We start from the raw sequence: 23,697 nt of genomic DNA on the forward strand, positions 1-23,697 counted from the left end.
TCTGTATTGTACTTGCACATAATCCAAAGCAACATCAGGCTAGTTCAGGGAAATTTTGTGTGAGGATGGTTCTCTTTGTGTCAAACCAGGGCATACAACCAATGAGCTTCCAGCTGTTAAATTAATTGGATAGAATGTTAACAACATGCATTTATATAGCACCCTTAACATTGTAAAATGCCACATAGGAGCAGAATTAGACAGAATTTGACACCAAGTCAATATGGAAATAAGAGAACAGGTGACCAAAAGTTTAGTCAAAGATACAGGTTTCAAGAACATACACAGGCATGTGGCTAAATTTCTGATTTTTGCTCCAATATCTGCATGGGGGAAACAAAAATAAACCTCACGGTTACTGTGAAAATAGTAGAAAAATGGAAACATGCTATTTATTAAATTTGTTTCATCACCTTTTGTCCTTTTGATCCTGGGATTCCAGGACTTTCATTTCCATCCAAACCCTGTGTAACGTTAAATAGAATATATCATCTTTAAACCCCTCAGTGCACCAGTTTGCAAGAGATTAACTAAACAATTTTTTGGTTATGCGCATTACAGAGAATCCACAATTTGTGAAGTTAGCACACCATGCAACAAAAAGAAGCAACAAAATGCCTCGATCTTTAGATTTCGAGTCAGGTTTAGAAGTCCTGGTCTTACAGGATGGAAAATCAGTACCACTGCGTTAAGCACTGTATCAGATTCCCCCTTCCAGGCTCAAGTCAAGTACGACTTAGCACTGGGAGTGCAGTCTTCAAGTCTTCAGTCTTCCTCAGCTGTACCACCTCTACTACACTAAGCACACAGACAGACACACATACACACTTGTAAATCACATACATTTACTCATACTCCCACTACTCTTATTCTCTCTCTTCCCTACATCTTACAGTGAGATTGCCAATTCAGTGAGACACTTGAAGAATTAAGTGAAGATGTGCAAACTCACTGGGAGTAATTTTGACTTTACAGTAATATAAGATGGAAGATAGTAATCCGCAACCCACTTTACATCACTCTGTTTTTTTTATTTCCATTGAGTTATATTAACATACAAATTTACCGCTAATATATTCATAATCCATAAAAGCCACTGGTAGAAACAAATGGCTGGAATCTTACAGAGCCTTTGGGGATGGACTGAGAGGTAGAAAGGCTGGCAAAACAGTGCTGGAAAGAGTCAGATGGCATGCTGAACGCCTTCCACCACCATGCTGTTATGCCCACAGTGGGAAAATTGACAGATGGCTGCCTGGTGGAGCCCAATTGAGCCATTTAAGAGGCCGATTAAAGGCCTCTACCCATTTCCGCTGGCATTTTACCAGCAACAGGGGTTGCCTCCGCCATGTGGCAAGACCACCATGTAAAACTGGCTGCTTTCCAGCAGGCTCCAAGGAAGGGGAGGCCTCCATTACAGCTCCTCTTTGGCCCTTGGAGGGAACCCCGGCAGCAATGGCCACTCCCGTGACATTGACGTCACCTGCAATCAGCGACCACCCCTCCCCGTCATTAGGGCGGGCCTGACTGAGCCCAGCACCACCCCAGACCTCACTTACTTTACTTTAAGGGCGCATGTACATTGATGCATCCTCTTCCTTCAGCTAGCACAGCCAGTCTGATCTGATCTGCCGGCCCTTTGATTGCACCGGCAGCTCTTGGGGGCAGGCTGCTGTTCGTGATTGACTGGCACTGGTAAAAAGTGGCCCCAGGTCCTGCTGCCTGCCAAAGAGGTGTCGCCCTCTACTTTCGGCCCCTAATTGGCTCTTAATTGACCTCTTCAAAAAATCATCTGAGTGGGATTCAGATCATTGAGATCCCTGAGTAATTGGATAATTTTGCAACTCAATAATACCATGTTCCAATCACAGTAGGTTCAGATATAAGCACCATCATAAGCTAATGTATAATATGACTGCTTGTACAGTACCCAGTGTAGTTATACACAAAATCTTCCAACCCTCACTTCTATATCAAGTATAGCTTGCCTCAGCTGTTCCACCCATTTACACTTAGCTGTTCCCTCCTGTATTCAATAACATTTTCTTTCATTTTATTCCTTTCCTGTTCTAGAATTAAAAGGGAGTTTTACAAAATTGTGCTTCTCGTGTTATTTGGGGTCTGAAATTTCACTTGGTAAACCCAACCCCAGGTTGCCCACCCAGTTTAATTTTTAACATCATCGCAGGTTAGTAGTAGGCCCCAATGAGTCTGATTGGCTATTGTGAAATAAATTGCTCAACCTGTGATGCCTACTGCTCACAAGCACTGAGTTTTCTGACTTCCTGACTCAGTTCACAACTATAATGTGAGCAGGGGGCTTAAACTAGTTCTGTGCATCTACAGAATGGCAGAAGCATGAAGCTGTACTGAATCAGCACAACACATTTCAAGGTGCTTGTGGGAGAAGCTGTCATTTTAATAGCAGACCACCAGATCCATGACAGAGTGGGTCTCCAATGCCTCTGATTGCATGGTTGGGAGGCTCAGGTTTAAGGTGATAGAAGAGCTAAGCATCTGCAGTCAATGGCATCCATCAAGGTAAAAGCTCCTTATTATTCACTGTCAATCCTTCATTTAAGGTTTCCTTCAACAATCAAATATTTTGTTAATCTCCATTCCCCAAAGGGCTGTTGATAATTTAAAATCTGTTGGAAAGCTCCTGAATATTCATCATTTTAAAGATGAGTCCATCTTCTAAAGGAACTTGAATGTTATTCTCATTAAAAAGACAACACTGCAATTAATCTTTTATCAACTTCATTCAGCACCTGCTCTCCTACAGAAAATCATACAGCAACATGCAGACCATCCAAAATCCACAGCTGACTTGCCAAGTGGCACAGACTCATACCATACACCTGGCTAACTCCACAATAGAAGTCGACAGTTGCTTTCCTTGGCACATTCCTAGAGGCTCAGAAATTGCAGAGCATCCCATCATCTCCATCTGCGCATGTCATTTTGTTGCTTTGTTCCATGTTCAGCCAGCTCTCTCTTTGCAGAGCACCATTTTATCAGCATTAAATCTCAATAAACACACAAATCTAACATTGCTGAGGAAAGCCCGGACTTACCTGTGGTCCACGAGGTCCAACTGTTCCAAATTCTCCATTCTCACCTGGGTCTCCAGCTTCACCCTTCAGATAATTTGAAGAGAGTTATAAATGGTAAACAATAAACTTTAACCAACATACCTTTTACTTGCTATTATCATTTATGCAACAAATAATTTATATCCACGAACACTGCCAGATTAATTAAAGTTCCAGTTACAGTTATAGGAAGACTAGCATTTATGTAGCATTTTTCATGACTTCAATATTTCCTAAAGCACTTCACAATTAATGAAGTACTTTCGAAGTGTAGGCACTATTATAATGTAAGAAGCACAACAGCCAATTTGTGTGCAGCAATAGCCCACAAATAGCAATGTGATAAATAACCACATAAACTCTTAGTGACGTTGGTTGAGGGATAATTATTGTTCAGAACACCCATGGCTTGTCAAATAATGCCATGGGGTCATTTACATCTGCTGAGCAGGTAGATGGGGCCCTTGATTTAATGTCTCATCCTGCAGATGGCAGCTCTGCCAGTGCAGCACTCCCTGAGCATTGCACTGAAATAGCAGCCTAGATTAGGTGCTCAAATCTCAACAATTAAATGGACAAAATGGAGTGAATTCCAGAAGAAAGAAAATAAGCGAGTTTAGTATAATTTGTGGAGATTACTTTTCTTTGTCTTGATGTGTAAACTAAAATTGAGGTTACTCACCAGCACTTCCGGCAACATTGCAAGTGTGTTTTGTTGAACAAGTTTCCAGTTTCATCAGAAACTAAACAAATCACTTGCTTTCACAAAGCATTTTATGTCTCTTAGAATCAAATCAAGGTGCTTCACAGCAATTCATCTGTGCAGCAATTTGTTGTTTTATATGTAATAATGGCAGCCAAAGTCACGCACAGCAAGATATCAGAAGTAGCAATGAGGTGATTGGTTAGTTTGTTGCTGATATCTCTGGTGAGAGGAATGATGGCAATCTCCCTGTTCCCTTTCATATAGTCCCATTAGCGTCTATTTGACCAGGCAGACAGAGCTCAGTTTCACTGCTGACTCTCCTCAGTACTGCATTAATTACATACTCAAGTTCCCGCAGTCCGGCCTGAACCACCAACTTCCTGACTTGGAGGAGAGCGTGATACTAACAGAGCCAAACTAACCAGAGAAAATCTCTCACTTGACTTTGATGTCATTACATCAGCAACAAGAGGAGCTCATCCTCACAGATTTCTAGAAGTAGACCGTAAAATAAAAGCAAACCAGCACAGCCACTGGAAATCTAAAATAAAAACAGAAACATCTGGAAAAACTAGGCAAGTCTGACAGCATCTGTGGAGAGAGAAACAGAGTTAACGTTTCAAGTCCAATATGACTCTTCTTCAGAACTCGAAAGTGGACCATTTGATTTGAGCTGCAAATGAAATATTAACATTATGAACATAAATTGTAGTTCATAAAGTGAGGTCAATGTGCCAATGAAATAAATAACATTTTTATGTATATCATGGATACATGTACTCAGGCTTTTCGCCAAAATGCTTTTCACTTCATTATATTAAAACATGAAAAATTGCAAATTTGATTTTGAACACGCTTCTGATATTAGAGGGGCTATCAAGGATAGAAACAACTGAATTACCATTACATTAAATCAAAGGTAAAGTGAATTAGGAATTGGAATGAATCCATTCGCAGTCCTCAGTTACCATGCTCTTGGCACCCCCTGTGACAGCCAGCAGTATTGCAGCTGTACCGGGTATTAGCTGTTGCAAATACCGAAAGCTATTCCATTAAAACTTTGAAAAGATTGTTACTGTAATTTTGGTCCCGTGATCTGCTTCAGACAGTGAAGGGTTTGTGTTCTGCTTCAGGGGTAATTGTCAGTCCTGAGTTTTTCATTTGACCTATTTGTAAATTCCTTTTTATGATGTAACTATTGACAGAAGGCAGATAAAATAAAATATTGTGTCACAAACCCTTTTTCCTCGGAGGCCTTGGCTGCCTTTGGACCCCTTGAAGCCATACAATCCTGTTGAACCCTGAAACACAAAGAAATAATATTAAAAATAAATCAACTGCTGGTCAACAATGCAACAACAACTTGTATTTATTCGATACCTTTAATGCAGTAAAGCATCCCAAAGTGCTTCACAGCAGCATTATCAAATGAAAATTTCAAACTGAGCCACTGAAAGAGATATTAGGGCAGATGACTAAAAGCTTGGTCAGAGAGGTAAGTTTTAAGAAGCACTTTAAAGGACAAGAAGAGAGGCAGAGAGGTTTAAGGAGAGAATTCCAGTCCTTAGAGCCTTGGCAGCTGAAAGTTACAGACACAAGCGGTGGAACGGTTAAACTCGGGGATGCACAAAGTCAGAATTGGAGGAGTGCAGCTATACTGGAGGGTTAAAGGAGATTACAGTGATAGGGAGGGACAAGACCATGGAGGGATTTGAAAGCAAGGATGAGATTTTAAAAATTGAGGCATTGCCAGACCGGAAACCAACGTACAAGTTAGGACACGGGTATTTGAATGACCACAAGTTTACAGAGGGTAGAACTCAGGAGGCCAGCCAGGAATGTGCTGGAATAGGCAAGTGTAGAGGTAACAAAGACATGGGTTTAGGTTTCGACAGCAGATAAACTGAGGCAGAGGCAGAGGTTGATTTGTAAGGAGGTGAAAATAGCCAGTCTTAATAATTGTGTGGCTCTGTCATCCAAAGGTCACCTTGAGGGCAAATATGACAACAAGCTTGTGAACAGTTTGCTTCAGCCTCAGACAGTTGCTAGGGAGAGGCATGGAGTCAGTGCCTAAGGAACTGAATTCATGGCAGACACTGAAGACAATGGCTTCAGTCCTCCCAATAGTTAGTTGGAGGAAATTTCTGCTCATCCAGTACTGGATGTCAGATTAGCAGCCTGATAATATAGCAACAGTGGGGGAGAGAGATGGTGATGAGATGGAGCTGCATAGATGTGAAAACCGACGCTATGTTTTCAGAGGTGCAACATGTAGGTAAGAAAGAGGAGGGGACCAAGGATAAATTCTTGGGGCACTCCACAGGTAATGGTGCAAGAGTAGGAAGAGAAACCATTGCAGGTGATTCTCTAGTAAATGATTCTCTAAGAATGCAAAGAAGTAAGGGAAGTTCCAACTAGCTGGATGATGGAGGAGAGGCATTCGAAGAGCATGGTGTGGTCAATTGTGTCAAAGGTAGGTACAGATAGATGGAGAGGGATAGTTTAGCACAATCAGTCACAAAAAGTTTCATTTGTGCTTTTGATAATGGCCATTTTAAACTGTGGCAAGACTGGAATCCTGATTTGAGTGATTCAAACATGGAATTGCAGGAAAAAGAATCTAGGGAGCAGGTCATGGGTCCCCTGGGCAAAATAAACTCAAAGAGAGCAAGACAGGAGATAGTATAGAGTCCCAAAAAAGATGCTAGTGTATGAGCAGTTTGACCCGGTGGGCTAGAGGAAGGGCATGAAGCATCAAAGCAAGTTACAAATCACCTATATCTGAAGTGATCCAAGAATCTCAGGACTCTTACATATTGTTATACAGAAATCTTTTCCCTAAGTTACCTCCTCTAATCTTCAAGTTTTCTCCCTTCCCAACTAATAGGCGTCAATTATCAATGGACAGTTGAGATTCAATTACATCTCCTCTCACAGGTTCAGGTCTGATATGTTTACAGCAGCCATACTTCTCAACCTCCTGACACCAGATCTCCTAAGAAATTCTAAATTTTCACAATAAAGACATGTCCTTTAATTCTCACTTTCATTTTTCCAACAGTGGGTAGTGTTTTGTCCACATTTTGATCTGTGGAGCCTATTTCTTCTGTAAGCTGTGAGTAGGTTAGTTTCTTGAATGTAAAGATGCTGTGATACCCAATACAGAGATGTCATATTATGACCTTCCAGTCAATACTTTCAAAAACTAGACACAAACAAGCTATTAAAATGGCTGCTGCAGAGCATGTATTATAACCACAGCCATGTTAATTGCTGTGCAAACCAAATCCCAGAGGGAAACTTGGCTTAAGGGCCACAACCATTTTTTGTATTCTGATAATGAGAGGACAACCTACCGATGTCAGCGGTAAGGAATCCTGTGACACTTTTGGGTTTTAAAAATTAAAAGTACAAGTTCTATTAACAAGAAAAGAAAACTTAAGCACACGAGAATACAGTTAAGCAATTACAGTTAGTCTTACAAAATGTTCCCCCAAAACTGTCTACTTGGTCAGACCCACAAGTAAATACCTTCCAGGCAACACTCCCTTATAGATGTTTAAATATAAAAAAAACAGTAATATTATACGAGGTGAGCTGCTGTAGCTTCAATAAAGGTGTACCACATGACCTGTACCCTCTTCCCCTCTGCTATGGAATCCACTTCAGAGGAAACTGTTTGCTGCAGCCCAAGATTCCTCAACAGCTCCAGCCTTCTCCAGCTTACCAGCTATCCAGCTCAACAGCTATCCAGCCATCTCTACTCAACAGCTATCCACAGTAACTCTAATATATCTTTTTTCCCTTTTATTTCAGTTCCATTGTTCTCAAACCCCTTTGAAACTCAGGACCTTCTAAATATAAGATATTTCATGTTTCCATCTTGTCTTTACTTTTGGCTGAATAAAATATCATATCTCCACTATTTGTTTACCTATGAACTCCTGCAAGATGCAAACATTGTTCTTGCCACCTCTGGCTCCCCTCTGATATTCAAACAACCTCTCAACTTATCTAAAAGTGCAAATGTTAGCTCTAAACTCATCTTAACACCTCTTCTCCTTTTTATGTTTCCAAACCCCCAAACAACCTGACTCCTATCAAACTCTTTCCCAGCTTAATTAACTCACACACACACACACACACACACACACACCCTTCTTTACAGAATAACACAATATTCCCCCAAAATATTTTTTTTAAAATCCATTCTCGCACGTGACCTTTGACTTTTGAGCTATAGATGGTGCTATGTCTCAAGTGAATACCTAATTAAATATGGGCATTCACAGTCATCTGGGGAATTCATGCATCTCTTTGTTTAAGAATAGACCAACACAAAAGGGTGGAAGCATCTCCAATTTGCCTGTCTCAAGGCTTCATCCTGAGCAAAAGGGTATATCAAAACTCAATTGGTTTAGATGGGAATGAATGGACCCTCTCAATCTTCCTTTGTATTATGATGGTTTTCCCCATCCAAACTAGACTAGGGGCAACATTTTCCCCCCGTTGGGGGGGGATGTACGGTAGCGGGCACGGGCGGGTGGGTTCCTGATGGCCGACCCCAGTCAGGGGCATGCCGCCATTTTATGTGGGCGGGCCAATTAAGGCCCGCCCAGTGTGACGTCCACTCGGAAGTGCTGTGCGCGCCCTGTGTGGGCAGGGGGGGGAGATTCCCTGAGCCGGGAGTGTGCTCTTTCACGAAGGAGCGCACAGGTCTCCCTGATGCAAACTGCCGCCTCAGGGAGATCGCTGGAAGTTCTAAAAATTTGTGGAATTGTGGAAAAAAAATTCCTGACATGTCACCTCATGTAGATGAGGTTTCATGTTTTTTCTAAAGGCCGCCTGGCCTCCTTGCCTGCCCGCCAACCTTAAGGTTGGACGGGCAGGTCCTTTAATTAGCTTAATTACTTTTTTAAAGGCCTTAACTGGCCATTGACAGTTCAGCGGGTGCGCAGCCTAATCAGCTGCACGCCTGCCGAACTGAAAATCTAAATGACGCGGGGCGACGTCGGGACATACGCCCGACATCGCTCCGCGTTATTTTACCCATCGGCGAGTGGGTCCCGCCCCCCACTCACCGACCAGAAGGTACAGCCCTAGGTGAATCTTGAAGGCGCTGAACCACAACACAGGATGTTGGAATCAATATAAACACCACCCCTTATTTGGAAAGGACTTTGAACTTGTGAAGATCATAGGGCGACACAGCCATGTTTTCTGTCTGCTTGTTAAAAATCAGCACAAGCTGTCAGCAGGCAGTGCCACCTGAAAGCCATAGAACCAACAGCTCAATGCTCAGAAGGCCAGACCACAAATTAGCTGCAAGTCACCAAGCAGGCAAGATAATTAACAGCAATACCCTGAAAGCAGGAGATCCCGACAGGCAGAACGACACCATCAACCTGTTTCAACTTCAAGTTTGACTGAGAACCAACCTCCTAGAAATTTGTATGCAAGAAACCTCATAGCCTGCTGAGAAACCTTCACTTTAAAAGGTCCATGCTTCAACATCAAAGCATCAAGACCATCCAAGAAAAAAACAGTCCTGCCTCTTGGGAGACCAGAGGCCGTGGATCATTGACTGAGATAATTATAAGCTGTAGAGGTACATTACCTTCACCTGTATCTAATCTTTGTGGGCTGAATTTTTCGCTGAGCAGGTGTAAAATGAAGCACGATGACGTTGGGCGAGCATCTCGACATCATTGTGCACTCGCGTGATATTTTGGTCAGCAGGCACGCGCAGGAGTTAGCAGCACGCCTGCTAACAATTAACAGGCCTATTAAGGCCATTAAAGTATTAATTGAATTCAATTTTGCACTGTCCATCCAACCTTACAGTTGGCGGGCACGTGAATCGGCCAGGCGACCTTTGCATTTTTTATGAAACCTCATCCACATGCGGGATGAGGTTTCCAACAAGAATTTAAAAATTTTTTAAATGTTGAAATGTCATTTATAACATGTCCCTGCTCATGTGACGGAGTCACATGTATACAAAGCCTCATGAGGGGACATGTTTTTAACATTTGTAAGATCTTTATTTTTGGATTTTACAAATCTTCAGCTCCGAGGCAGTTCCGTGCCTCAGGGAGCTTTCATTGCGCACACCCACACGCATGCACAAACTTCCGTGCTCACCCTCCTCCCAATTAACGGCCAGCCAGCGTGAAATATATGTCAGGGCCTGATCGCAGGCAGCAGTCAGCTTCGCGACCGCTCCTGGGCCCGCCTGTTGTGCCCGCCTGACAAAGCAAAAATCCTGTCCTCTTGTGTGTATGTGTGTTTGTGCGCATCAGTGTGTGTGTGTCTGTGTGTGAGATGAGTATGTGAAACATCACGTTTAAATTTGGGGTAAGTGTGTGAGAATAAATAACCTTCTTTAGTTCTCACAAAAGCTTGCTGCTGAAGTCAGTTACTTGACATACATGCTCCAAAGGGTAAGAACACACACACCACCTTCATACAAATCATATTGATCATTGACAATAATAGAACACATACATTCTGCCTGTGACAATGTCCTTCGACCATCTGTAGCTGATTATTAATGTCTTTTGTCCTAAAGACTTCTAAAGCTTTGTTCCCCCTCCCACCACCACCCAGCCCCATCACTTTGTTTATGAGATCTAATCATTTGTTGATTTCGAGCCACTCCACCTCACAAATTCAATTCCTCTGAAGTGGGACCCTTCCTGCCTTTGCCTATATCCAAAGGTCTACTTAGCTTTTGTTTTCAACATATTGTGGATTGTTCCTTGGAGTTAATATACGTGGTCAAGGCTTTTCTTCCTCTGTGATCGGTGGCTCAACTGTTGACTCTCACTTCTGAGTTACCAGATTTTGGGTTCAAATTACACACCAGAGACTTGAGCACAAAATCTAGGCTGACAGCCCAATGGAGTATACAAGGAGTACTGCACTGCTGCAAGTGATGTCTTCCAGCTGAAACATTAAACTTTCTAATCGAGATGTAAACGAGACCATGCCACTATTCCCAAGAACAGCAGGGGAGTTCCAGCTTAGTGTCCTGGCCAATATTTATCCTTCAATCAGCATCACAAAAACAGATTATCTGTTCCTTACTACATTTCTGTTTGAAATGTGGGCAAATTAGCTGCTACATTTTGTAAGAAAAGGGTCACCGGACTGGCTACAAGTTCAGAGCAATGTTTGTTATGTAGAAACTGGATGGGTGCCATACTTGCTAATTACATTAATATTTGGTCATTGTTGACACTGCTGAACTGAATAGAACAATTTGAATTGAATAGAACTGTTAATCGCAGCAATCTGGTTGAAATCAACGGAGGCTGATTGAAAGGTAATCATAGCGGAGCCAATGGAAGGCAACTTGGAACTATGCTAACCTACCAACAGCCAATCATGCTTGCAACTAACCAATCCGCCTCCAGAAGAGGATTGTGCATGAGCTCTTTCACAAACTGTGTTCTGTATGTGAGCCCCTGAAAAGTCCCATACAAGAGCACTCAAAGAAAGAAGACAGAAAATATGTATCAGCTCCTAGGAAGAGTGCCGTTGAGTCAAGCAGGAAAATACACTCCTAAGCGACCCAAAGTCAACTCAGATTGACAACGTGAGGGGGTAACTGAATGATTTAATTGGAACTGTTATGTTTAAAATTCTCAACAAAGTGGTTGGATTTAGTGTCAGATTGTATCAATTGTAATTTTCGATCTCCGAATTTAAGAAAAAGGTAAAATCACCTACAATTTCCAACATCACAACAGTGAATACATTTCAAAAAGAACTTCATTTGCTGTAAAACATTTTGGGATGTCCTGCGGTGAAAGGTGCTATATAAATGCAAGCTTTTATTTTTCCTATAATGGCAAGCAGGCTCAGAATTGTCTGGATCCCCCAAGAAAGATCCTTGTAATGGCTGGAAGAAGATGCTTTACTAATGATGTGCTTGAAAATATCATATGCAAAGGAGTTTTGATGTTCATGACCTTCGAATAGATACCAGTGTCAGGGTGGACCTGCTTCATCACTTTGCAGATGTAGATGTAGATTGAGTACCTCTCCTTCCTTGAAGCTATTCCCTTTTTGTCACAAAGTTTTGCTAGACAGAGTTTTACAGCCAGATGCATTCATTTCCTGGTGCAAAATCTAATTTTTCAGCTAAGCTTTATGTTGCTTGAATAGGGTAGAAAATCTAATCTTGGTAACAATTAGATATATCGCTCAAATTGTTTTGTACTCCCAGCATAAGTACTTTCATATCCTCTGTTTGAATATCTGCCTGGCTGCTCTTCTGGTTTGAATAGTTGGGTGGGCCAGCCTCAGGAAATCTAACCTCTGCGGATGAAGTGTTAGCCAAGAATTGGAATAAAGCATTCAAAACTTCATCTGTTTAACCATTACAATTATTATTAAGATTGAAATGGACTCGAAACGTTAACTCTGTTTTTCTCTCCACAGATGCTGTTAGACCTGCTGAGTTTTTCCAACATTTTCTGTTTCTGTTTGTATTATTGAGATTGCTTCACCAAGAGTTTATGAATAAAAAACACAACTTCATTTTGGGATATGGGCATTGCTGTTAAAATGAGCACTTATTGTCCATCCCAAGCTGGCCTTCAGAATATGGTGGCGGACCTACTTTTTGAACTGCTCCATCCTGCGATTTCTGTTGAGTAGGCAGTCCCAGGATGATAAAGTGCATTGTATCAAGTGTAACGGTCAACTACTCATCCCCGTTCTTCATCTCAAGCATACATTGGTCTCTGAAATCTAGTCCTTTTGTTCTAACGCGGCATCAGTTAAAGCAAGACTCAGGCCTGAGTTACCCTGTCCCCGCCACCTCCTGGACAGATAAAAGTAGAACTTGTTCTGGAGCTTTTCTTTTGGCCTTTTACTCACTTTTGCCATTTCCAGAATTTTCCAGCAGCAATGAAAGGACATTCTACTGTCATGCAAATGACAGAAATGCTGCCCATATCGGAACTTGCACCAAGTTCCATTCACCCACCAACTCTGCTCACTGACCCACATTGGCTCTCATCCTTGTGTTCAAATCACTCCAGGGCTTAAAACCTCCCTATCTCTGCAAATTCCTCCAGCCTTAAAACTCTTTGAGATCCTTGTGTTCCTCCAATTCTGGTCACTTATGCATCCCAGATTTCTCCCCACAACCCCTGCCTCCCCCCTCTCCACCATTACGGCTGTCCCTTTGGCAGTGTCGGCCCTAAGACCTGGAGTTCGGTCCCTAAACCTCTCCTCCTTTAAGATGTTCCTTAAAAATTGACATCTCTCGCCAAGTTTTTGCCTACCAGTCCAGTTATCCCATGTGACTCTGTGTCAAGTTTTGTCTCATTACCCACCTATGAAGCACCTCAAGAAGTTTTACTATGACAAAGGTGCTATATAAATGCAATTATTGTTGGTATTCCATTTATTTTCCATCTTTTGCACTATTGCGACATCGGCTTAAGCTGTAGTTACGTTTTTGATCACAGGCCTGTTGGTTTCATAATATGGCTTGTCTCATATGGCTGATGCATTAATAGTATCAAAGGAAGCAATGAGAAGAGCTGGTGTCATTTTTCTCACTACTGGCTGTACAGCAGGAATTTAGAAGTTACAGAATGAGACTGTAAATCTCTGCAAACTTTCACATTACAGAATCTATCTGTTAACAACCAATGTCTTCTGGCAGAGACTTTCAGAGAGGGACTGCCAACTGCTACTATATCAAAAATTACTTGTCTAAGAGGAATAAATCCCTGCCATTAGTGCTTCAGAGGTTAACCTGGAGTGAACCAGGAATTTTCACTGAAAAAATATGAATGACATCTGTTTGTTTTTCCTTTTTCCTTCCGCCAACACCCCCAACCCCCAAAATAAACTACTGACACTTAGGTATTTTTGACAGCCAGCTACACCAATGATCTCTAAAAGAAAATAAATGCTCCGAGCGAGTTACCAATAAATTTCATGCAATGATTTACTGCTGATGAAAACAAAGTTGTTATTCCAACATAAAAGCAAAATACTGCAGATGCTGGAAATCTGAAACAAAAACAGAAAATGCTGGAAAAACTCAGCAGGTCTGACAGCATCTGTGGAGAGAGAAACAGAGTAAATGTTTCGAACCCGGAGTTGCTCTGAAGGGCCATACGGACTCGAAACATTAACTCTGTTTCTCTCTCCACAGATGCTGCTGCTGTTGTTATTCCAATATTTGGGAATCTCAGCTTCGGCAGGTATGGGTCAGACAACCATTTCACACCCTGCCCCATTTCATCCTCCAATGAAGTCAATAGAAACTGAGGGCTGGATTTTATGGCCACCCCCAATCCCCCCCATCAGGCGTGTTTTTGGCAGTGGAGGGGGCACACACAAAAAATGATACGTCTTAGTCCTTAGTCTTCTTAATAAGGGCGGGGGAGTGGATAAGACGCGTATTAGCCAGCCCACCCTTAGGCCTATTGAGACCTTTAAGTGGCCAATCAATGCCCACTTAAGGACCTCAATCCGACTCCACTGCCACAATACACTGGGCATTGGTAGGCGGGCGAATGAGAAGGCCGTTTTTTACACCAAAGTTGTTGAAAGGACGGAAAGGGGCGGGGATGTCTGTGCGCATCACAGGCATCCCCTCCCTCAACCCGCCACTCCCCATCCGCCACGGTCATTCCCCACCTTGTGTCTCCCTGCCTGGTCTCCAAAACCCACGCCCCCGCCGCACCTTCTAGCCTCTAAGGTGTCCGATCCCGCCCCGTCCAAAAAGGCCCGACTTAACTGTCTCCAGGGGCAGAATTTTGCCCTTGGCAGGTGGGCGGAGACGGTTGGGAAGCCGACCACTGCCCATGATCGGCACCGCACTGCGATTCACGCTGGCGAGCCAATTAACGCCCACCCAGCGTGAAACGCGAGCGGTAACGCTGAGCACTGCCTGTGCGGGGGAGGGGGGGAGGGGGAGTGCGAGTGGAGCAAGCGCAAACTTCCTGAGGGAGATGAAGAGTTATATAAAAAAATAAAGAAAATAAAACCATTAGGTTGGACGGGCAGAGAAAAATTTACCTTAATTGATTACTTCATGGCCTTAACAGGCCTTTTAATTGTCGGCGGGCGCGCGCCCACCGACCAAACTATCGCGCAACTGCGCATTGACATTAGCATGCTCGGCCGCCCTCAACGGGCGTCATTTCATGCTTGAGCGGGTCAGGCGCGCGCGCGCCCACCGAGCGAAAATTTCTGCCCCAGGATCCATCTTCCCGGAGACTGCAGTACCAGCAGCGCCCACTACTCTTTTCTGGCACGGCCTAGACGGCAAGAGCTGCCAGCCAATCAGGTTGACCAGCAGCTCTCGAGGGCGGGACTTCCTTCCACTGAAGGCTGCTTGTTAAGGCTGCTCACAGGGTAATATCGCCGCAGGGCAGCCTTTTTTTTAAATTAGTTCATTTGTGACCGACTGTTCTAACAGGGGTAAACTTCAGACCTGAGATCAGGTTAGGCATAAAAAGGCTGTTTCAATCAAAGTCGCCAGGCAGGTGAGGTCACAATCACACCTTCCCCCCACCCCCGTCCCAATACCCACCCACCCCCAAGATATGCAAGCCTGTCCCTTTTGTTGCCTCAAACTATATTAGTCAACTGTGGTTTGTTGGGTAGTACACTCTTGCCTCTGAAGGTTGTGGGTTCAAGCCCCACTCCAGAGACTTGAGCACAAAATCTAGGCTGACAATCCAAGCAGTACTGAGGGATGGCGGCTCCTGTTGAAGGTGCCCCATCTGCCCTCTCAGGTGAATGTAATAGATCTCACACACTAGTCAAAGAAGAACGGGGTTGGCGTCTTGGCCATTATCCCTCGACCAACGTGACTGAAGCAAGTTATCTAACCATTTATCTCAGTGTCATTTCTGGGAGCTTGCTGTGTGCAAATTGGCTGCTGCACCTGTACTTCCTTGATTGCAAAGTGCTTTGTGATGTCCTAATGTGGTGAAAGATGCAATACAAATGCAAGTCCCTTCCTTCTTTCCTTTCTAGAGGTGCCCATGTCGCCTATCATCAACACAATGCAACTTTGTACTCACAGTCCCAGTCATGCAATCTCAGAGAGGGAAACGTGCTGGAACTAATCCAGGAAAAGCTGAAGGAAATTCCTGCCAGCTCTTGCTGGCAGCAAAGGCTCAATAACTCATTAATCCTGTAATCCTCAACTAGCTCTCTTTAACTTTAACTCTCTTGAATTATCTCAGGAACTGGCCCTGAACCTTTGTGAAGTGCTACTGGGAGTTTAGGGCTATTAGATGACTTAGTAATATGTTGACACATTAAACTCTTACTAACCGGAATCCCTGGTAATCCTTGCTCTCCTGTTGCTCCTTTCAATCCAACAGTCCCTGTAGATCCCTGAAAAATGTGGGGAAAAAAGTTACTTCATATTAGAAATGCAGTCAAAATACAAATTTCAAGCTATGGCTCAAGTGGAACAACTTAAACTTTTGGCGATATTGGAAAACAGACAATATCAAATCAGACACCACTTTTTCACTCTCCCAATTTTTCCTGAATCCAATATTGTCCATTATCGTAAAAAGTTAAAATTACCTCCCACCTACCTAAAAAGGAAAATCACTGACTGAAATTCATTAACATCATGATCAGAATTAACAAATAAGCTGATTAACGGAAGCTGCATTTTAAATTTTCACTACCAACTTGGGTACTTTAGTCTTATATTTATGGGCGTTGCCAAGATTTTGATCCGGAACAACTTGCCTTAATTGAAGCATTATAAACTAAATGGTACAATTCTAAGCAGGATGCAGGAACAGAGAAAAGTCTTTGAAGGTGGCAGGACAAGTTCATAAAGCTATTAAAAACAGCATACGGAAATGTCAACGTTATAAACAGAAGCATAGAGCAGGGTTTCTGAGCCCCCTGAGGTCGACACTTGGACGGGATCCAAAAATATTTGCACGGACCAGTGATCTCTCTTGCCAGAGAGCAGCAAACAGAGTAAGTGTGCGGCATGGCAAGGATTAGAGGCATTCCCTTGGTGAAGGGTGCCTTTGACTGCATACAGGTCACTTTGTGGGCATTGCATCACAGGGCCTGCTTGGCCACAATGCAAAAACAAAGGCAACATTAAAAAAGCATTCAAAGCCAAATGTATAAATCAAAGCATGCCACTTTGCAAAATTATTCTTGTGTATTCCCTTAGTGCCTGCCTTCCATGTGCTTTCATCTGTCCTCATGCTCCTACACAGTGCACCCCAATGGCTGGTGGAAGGCTGCTAACTGCAGATGGCCTTGGAGGATGGCCTAGTTCTGGTTTCGGGCTGTAACCCTCTCGACATGAGGGCAGCAGCGTGGGCTGGCTGGCTGACAGGCAGCAGTAAAGATGCCGGCAGAGTGACAGGGGTAGGGAGATGAATACTGTCATCCTTGAGGACTCATTTGAAGAGCCAGTGCAGACACAATCGACTAAATGGCCTCCTCCTGTGCTGTTAAAATTCAGTGGTTCTGTGATCCTGAGACAGGCCAGTATGTTTGTACGTCAGGGAGTCACTGCCACTCCTCTGGGACAACGCCTTGGAAAACTCAGTAAACTGCTGGAAGACAGATTGCTGGACTGCTATGACATTCCGTAAGGCCCTTTGAACATTGGTACCCACAGCTATGAGGGCAGCAGTCTGATCTTGCATGGCAGAAGGCTGAGCTGTCACTACAGCACCCAGAAGTTTGCTTGGGCTGCAATGAAAGCTGAGACATCGACCATCAAGAGCTACATCATAGTTTGGTCCACAAGTGTGCTAACGGAGTTGGCCACCACTTTTATGTCGGAAAGGATGGACTCCAAGCTCTCCGCAACCTCCTGTGTAGAGTTGGCCCCGGACTCCTCCATGCTCCTTGCCATTTCGCACAGGCTTTCTAACAGGCTTCCCAATGCACCAAACATTCATAGTGCTCGTCAGCGTTCTTCTGTAGATGGCAACTTCAAAGTGCTCACCTGAGTCCCCCGAAGCTGAAACTGTGTGCAACTTTATCCTCTGGCAAGTTGGCAACCAGACAACCCTTGCCACAAGGCCTGGTTGCAGGCCACTTGTGCCCAGTGTCACACCATGTGGAAATTCCACCTCTATGCTATCCTCCAAATTACATGCAGTGTCTATATCTGATCTGAGGGCTGCAAGTGTGAGCATGAGTCAGGGTGTTTCTTCATCATCACTGTCTTCCTGTCCTTCCACCTGTTGCCTCTCCACCACTGACCGGTCAGGTGGCAGCTCTTGGATATCTGAAAGGAGAAAGGCACAAAGGTAAGGTTGTTGTGAGGGGAGCAAGGAAAGCAAGGGGTGAATGCTTACAGCATCTGCAACTTGTAAATCAGAAAAGATTGTGGATTGTGGGGCAAAGAGGAGTAGCTATCACTGTCATTGTCAATCATTTCAACTGCACCACTGGCCACAGCCTCAACATGGCCGGTCTAATGATTGCACCTAAGAAGGAGTAAGGACATGCAGCCATGCCTGTCTGCCACTGGTTCTGGTTGTGCACCACCTTCTCCCGCAGAAGAGAGGAAAGCGTGTCAGTGAGTATCATGCAATCTTTTTGGGTGAAGTGGCTGTCATGGTTGAATAGCTGGGAGTGTGTGCAAGCTGTGAAATGCTGGTGCGCAGCTTGCAGTATTGCTAAATGTGTGGGCGAGGTGCAGCTATGAATGCTAGGAAAGAATCCTGATTGTAAGGGTTTCTTAGTAGATAACTGATGAGTGTGTGACGCATTGAACAGTGTCTGAGGTTAGTGGCACTGGAAGATGAATTCACTGACCATGACCATTTGTGTGAGATCTTTGTGGCACTGCATCCACATCCTCTGGGCTTGATGACTGGCATTGATTGCTCTGGGTATCCGCTCCCAGTGCCTTCCACGCATTTGTCTGCGGGGCCTCCTAGCACTCTGTGGATGCAACACTTCTTTCCTCCTTTCCACCCACTCTGCCAAGGCCTCCAATGCAACACCTGAGAACCTTGGAGCATGCTGTCTTCCATGTTGTGCCATTATTCAATCTTTTTCCACTTTAGAGTGACTCGTACATCGACATCCGCCACCTGCTCCAACCGCAAGGCACCACATGCGAGCTAGCTTGAACTTGTGCTAGACCCGCGGCAGGACTCCTGCTGAAGCAGGTAGCCACTCAACAGCACAGTGAGTGCTGGCTACATGCTGCAATCATGGTAAAGAGCAAGCAGCACAAAGTTATTATACTGCCTGCATCACAATGAACGGTTTGAGGGAATCACGCATTGTGAGCCCTGTGTTCGTTTTCGCGCACCGCCCAATTTAGCCCCCTAGTTATGTGGACAGACTACAGGAGCTGGGTTTGGTCTCCTTGCAGCAGAGAGGGTTAAGGGAAGAGTTAACAGGGGTGTTAAAAATTATGAGGCATTTTGATAGTCAAGGTTGGGAGAAGCTGCTTCCCTTTGCAGAAGAACTGGCAACCAGAAGACGCAGATTTGAGGTAATCGGGAAAAGAATTGGGGGAAGATGAGGAGAACTTTTGACACTGCAAATTATAATAATCTGGAATACCCTGCCTAAAAGGACGGTGGGAGCAGATTTGATAGTAACTTTCAAACAGGAACTAAATAAATATTAAATAGGAAAAACGCAGGCCTGTGGGGAAAGAGCAGGGGCGTAAGACCAATTTGAGAGCTGTTTCAAAGGGCTGACGTAAGTACGGTGAGCTGAATAACTCTTGTATGATTTTGCGATTCCATATGGAATTTAAAGAACTTTTGTCTGTTATGCAGATTTTTTTTACAAAACTTACTCTGGACCTTAGCTTTTGAGCGGCATTTTTAAATTAACGGCTGGAGGTGCTGCAATTATTTTTTGAAAATTTGCTGATTATCCTTTTGCTGAAACCTCTCGGAAAGAATAGGGGGAAATCACATTGAAGGAAAAGGAATGTACCTAATCTCACCCCAAAGAACCTGGCTATAAATCAAAGTCAATGGGTGGAATTGTCCCAGGTTTGCACTAATTGCGGTAGCAGGCGGGTAAAACGACACATTCATTCGCCCGCCCGCCATCACCTCGTCGTTTCATCACGGCGAGCGCCACATTTAAAGTCCAGCCACGCGCACACATCTCAGTGCCTCCAGGCCACAACTACTGCAGGGAAGATGTCCGTGAAAGGCAAAAAGACTGCAGCCCCCAGGTTTAGTAACATGTCACTAGAATGCCTTTTGGATGCCATGGAGGCCCTCTGCAATTTCCTCTACCCCTGCTCTGGCTGCAGGATGGGCAGCAGCGTTACCAACCAGGCTTGGGAGGTAGGGGTGGTCAGTGCCAATGCCTTGCAAAAGAGGACAGCCACCCAGTGCCACTACAGGATGAATGGTCTCATCCGTTCTGCCACGGTAACTCACTCTTCTCATCCCTCTCAACTCACACACTCACAAACCCATCACACATCCACAGGGATCTCACACCTCAAGGGACAACACCACTAACTCTCACACACACCCTCACATCTCCATCAGGCTCATATCCTCTGGAGCTCGCGTCCTCATTCCTGTCCATGGCGCCGCTCACCACACAAGCATTCCATGCAGTGCCATGTGTCCCGCTCACGCTCTCTCCATCTGTTTTCACATCAGCAGGGAGAGGTCCCAGACAAGGGGGGGGTAGAGTGGCCCACGTTAGGCCCCTCACTCACTTTGAGGAGCGTGCCATCGTGCTGACTGGTGAGGGTGTGGTCCCTGCCTGCGGCAACGTTGAGGTAAGCAGTGAACACCCACGTGAGGATCCTGCACCACACCATTCCTCCCTTAACACAACTGTGACTGATCTCTCCCCTGCTTTTGACTATTCAACTTCCGTGAGCTGCTTTGCAGCAGAGCCATGTCCATGGGAATCCACCCAGCATGCAATGGACATTCCCCCAGTGTGCCATTGCTGTCGGGCTCCAGCATCGTCTGCTCCTCGGATGTCCACGATGTGAGCAAAGCCCTGGATGGTAAGTCCCCACTTCTGCATGTCACAGTTGCCAAGACGTGTTCTACACTGGCGTGCTTTCCCGTCGACGTGGGCGGACGATCCAGCAGGGGGCAGACAATTCCGGCAGGCAGGCCTAATAATGATATGCTGATGTATTACAATGAGGTTCCTGACGTCTGATGGCAGAGAAGGCGGCCCACTATCGGCAGGCTGAGCGGATGATCGCAAACGTTTCATGGCGTCGTCGCGCCATATTGTCCACTCATGCCTCCGAACACACCCAACGCTGACAGGCACGGAAAATCCCAGTTAACAACCCTACTTCATTGGTGTTCTGTTTCAGTGTACTCTTTTATTAAGTTTACTCATTTTATTGGGGGCCAGAATGGATTTATGGTTCCTTAAATTTGATAGATGAACTAATAAAATTCTTTAAACATCATAAATTGAAATTTTTGTAGCCATGCCACTTCTAGACTGTATCCCATACTTAAGCAAGGACCATGCCAACAAACAAAATAAAGTGGGACTTAACTGTAGAAGAACTGGTTCATGACTGACTCTTACTAATCTTCATTAGCTAAAAGAACTCCTTGCACAGATTTATAATTGTAAATGATTTGCTCAGTTCAAATTAAATCAAACCAAACACAGAGTTACCAGAAGATATATTAGCACCCCAATCAAGAATATTGGAGTTCACCTCTTGGCCATGGAGTCCAGAAGGCCCAATAGATCCTGGGTAGCCAGCCGGTCCTCTGACACCCTGTAGGGGGGAGATTTGAATATTAATGAGGGAATAAAATACTGTTTCGAATGCGATCAAACACCTTCCTTACATAGTAGCACAAATATGCTTTTTATCAACCGTACTGATTGATTTAGAGTGAATTTTGAGTTGAAATTGTACTAGCGACAGTCACTGGAGGGTAGATCCTATGGCCTTCATCACCTGGAAGTTAAGCCACACTCTACAGGGGGAAAATTGTCAAGGCAACTTATACAGCGTTATCTCACTGCTATGTTAGGAATTGAAGTTAAGAGCAATTATTGCACCAACCTACTTGTAACAAGTCGATTCTGCCATATTATCCTTAACTAATCAATACCAGCTTTGCATGAGAAATTAATAAAGTTCCCAATATATAGCAGCACTGTTAAAATATCATTCACAGAATCACAGAATCACAATGCAGAAGAGGCCCTTTGGCCCATCGAATCTGCACCGACATGTGAGAAACACCTGACCTACCTACCTAATCCCATTTACCAGCACTTGGCCCATAGCCTTGAATGTTATGACGTGCCAAGTGCTCATCCAGGTACTTTTTAAAGGATGTGAGGCAACCAACCTCCACCACCCTCCCAGATAGTGCATTCCAGACCGTCACCACCCTCTGGGTAAAAAAGTTTTTCCTTACATCCCCCTAAACCTCCTGCCCCTCACCTTGAACTTATGTCCCCTTGTGACTGACCCTTCAACTAAGGAGAACAGCTGCTCCCTATCCATCCTGTCCATGCCCCTCATAATCTTGTACACCCTGGCATGGAGCGTGAGAGGGGTTTTTGGGGGGTGGGCGGGGTACATGAGGTAGCACAGGGAGTATGTGCAAGGGGATAAGTGGGTGAGGGATGAGGGCTGGAGAGATGTTTCATTTTTTAATATTTATTTTTAAACTTTGGACACAGTGCCGGTGCCCCGTGACAGGCCAATCCCCCTACAACCCCCCTCCCCGACTCCCTCTCACCCCACCCCCGAGCTCCCAGCCCACCTCTACACTCAGCATGCTCCTCAGTCCTTCCTGGGTCGCCTGCCCAACTTCTAATCCAAAAATCCAACTTCTAGGCAGCTATTTTTAAAGGTTAGGTTCGCGGAGTCGTGGGTTCTTCTCTGTGCACCTTACCCAAGAGCGAAGGTCGACTACCATCTTGGATCTAGACCAACCTTCAGACAACAAATCTTTTCCTTCATGTTATTAAAAAGTCTTAAGCTAAAATAAGCAATCGGCTCACCGTTTTACCAACAAGTCCTCTCCGGCTAGCTCGCCCCTTGAAGAAAGTAAAAGCAGATTTGTTTTTAGCTCGTGCTCAATTTCTAATGGTTAGGCTAATCACACATTGGAAATGGCTGAAGAATAAAAATGCTCCAATACAACAGTTTATCTAAAATCAGAGACATAACCTATCCTCACAACCCATCCAATTTGAAGCCAACCTTATCTTTTCTCCTCATTTTCCATCACTATTAGTCAACCCTCATTAGATCCAATTTTTTTTTAAAAAGCCATTTAGGACCATCTTGCAATTATAAGGAACATTATGTAGGTGTAAGTCTGTTGCGTAATGTAACACCACTAAGGATCTTTTCATCACATTTTAACTAAAAGCATTTGCAGTGTTTATGTTGTCACCAAAGCTGAGAAGGCATCATTCCAGCCTCCATGAAAGGCGTTCATGGGTTTGAATGGAGGCTAACTAATCACCAGTGGCATGGTTCATCAGTAGCCTGAGGATTGGTGTATGCTGATAGTATTTTACCGCCAGCTCTGCACTGGCCAATGAAGATCATTATTCAAGCAGTCCCTGTGAGAAAATGGGCCAAAATATATGCACATCAATTTGAGACCCAATTCAAGCTGTTTTTATTTTCGGAAGTTTTCCAGGTTGACTGCAGCTTTGGTTCTCATTAACTCAACAATATTTCGGGGTTATCTCAAATAACATTTCAAATTAAATAAAGCCATTATCAGGACTTGACATAAATAAATAAAAACAAGGAAATGTCTGGGTTTCTTACTTTTGTTGCAGAGTTCCTGGAGAGAAGTTTGTTATACTCTTATTGTATTCTACAGTAATGAATAGTCCATCTCCAGCTATCCAAGCTCACAAACACTCCAATGAGTCATAATCATTGAA

General features: G+C 44.1%; 1 protein-coding gene across 1 annotated transcript in view; it reads right to left on the bottom strand.

Annotated features, from left to right (window-relative positions):
- LOC144674395 (collagen alpha-6(VI) chain-like) overlaps positions 1-23,697 on the bottom strand; it is a 113,510-nt gene that overhangs the window by 30,793 nt on the left and 59,020 nt on the right. Inside the window, exons 20-24 of the mRNA XM_078535792.1 lie at positions 21,485-21,547; positions 17,597-17,717; positions 16,123-16,185; positions 5,040-5,102; positions 3,078-3,140 (exon numbers count right to left, since the gene is read on the bottom strand). Of these exons, the coding sequence (XP_078391918.1) occupies positions 3,078-3,140; positions 5,040-5,102; positions 16,123-16,185; positions 17,597-17,717; positions 21,485-21,547 (373 nt within the window). The remainder of the gene's footprint in view (positions 1-3,077; positions 3,141-5,039; positions 5,103-16,122; positions 16,186-17,596; positions 17,718-21,484; positions 21,548-23,697) is intronic.

Source organism: Cetorhinus maximus, chromosome 3 (assembly GCF_964194155.1).
Source record: "Cetorhinus maximus chromosome 3, sCetMax3.hap1.1, whole genome shotgun sequence".
In the NCBI taxonomy this organism is placed as follows: Eukaryota; Metazoa; Chordata; class Chondrichthyes; order Lamniformes; family Cetorhinidae; genus Cetorhinus; species Cetorhinus maximus.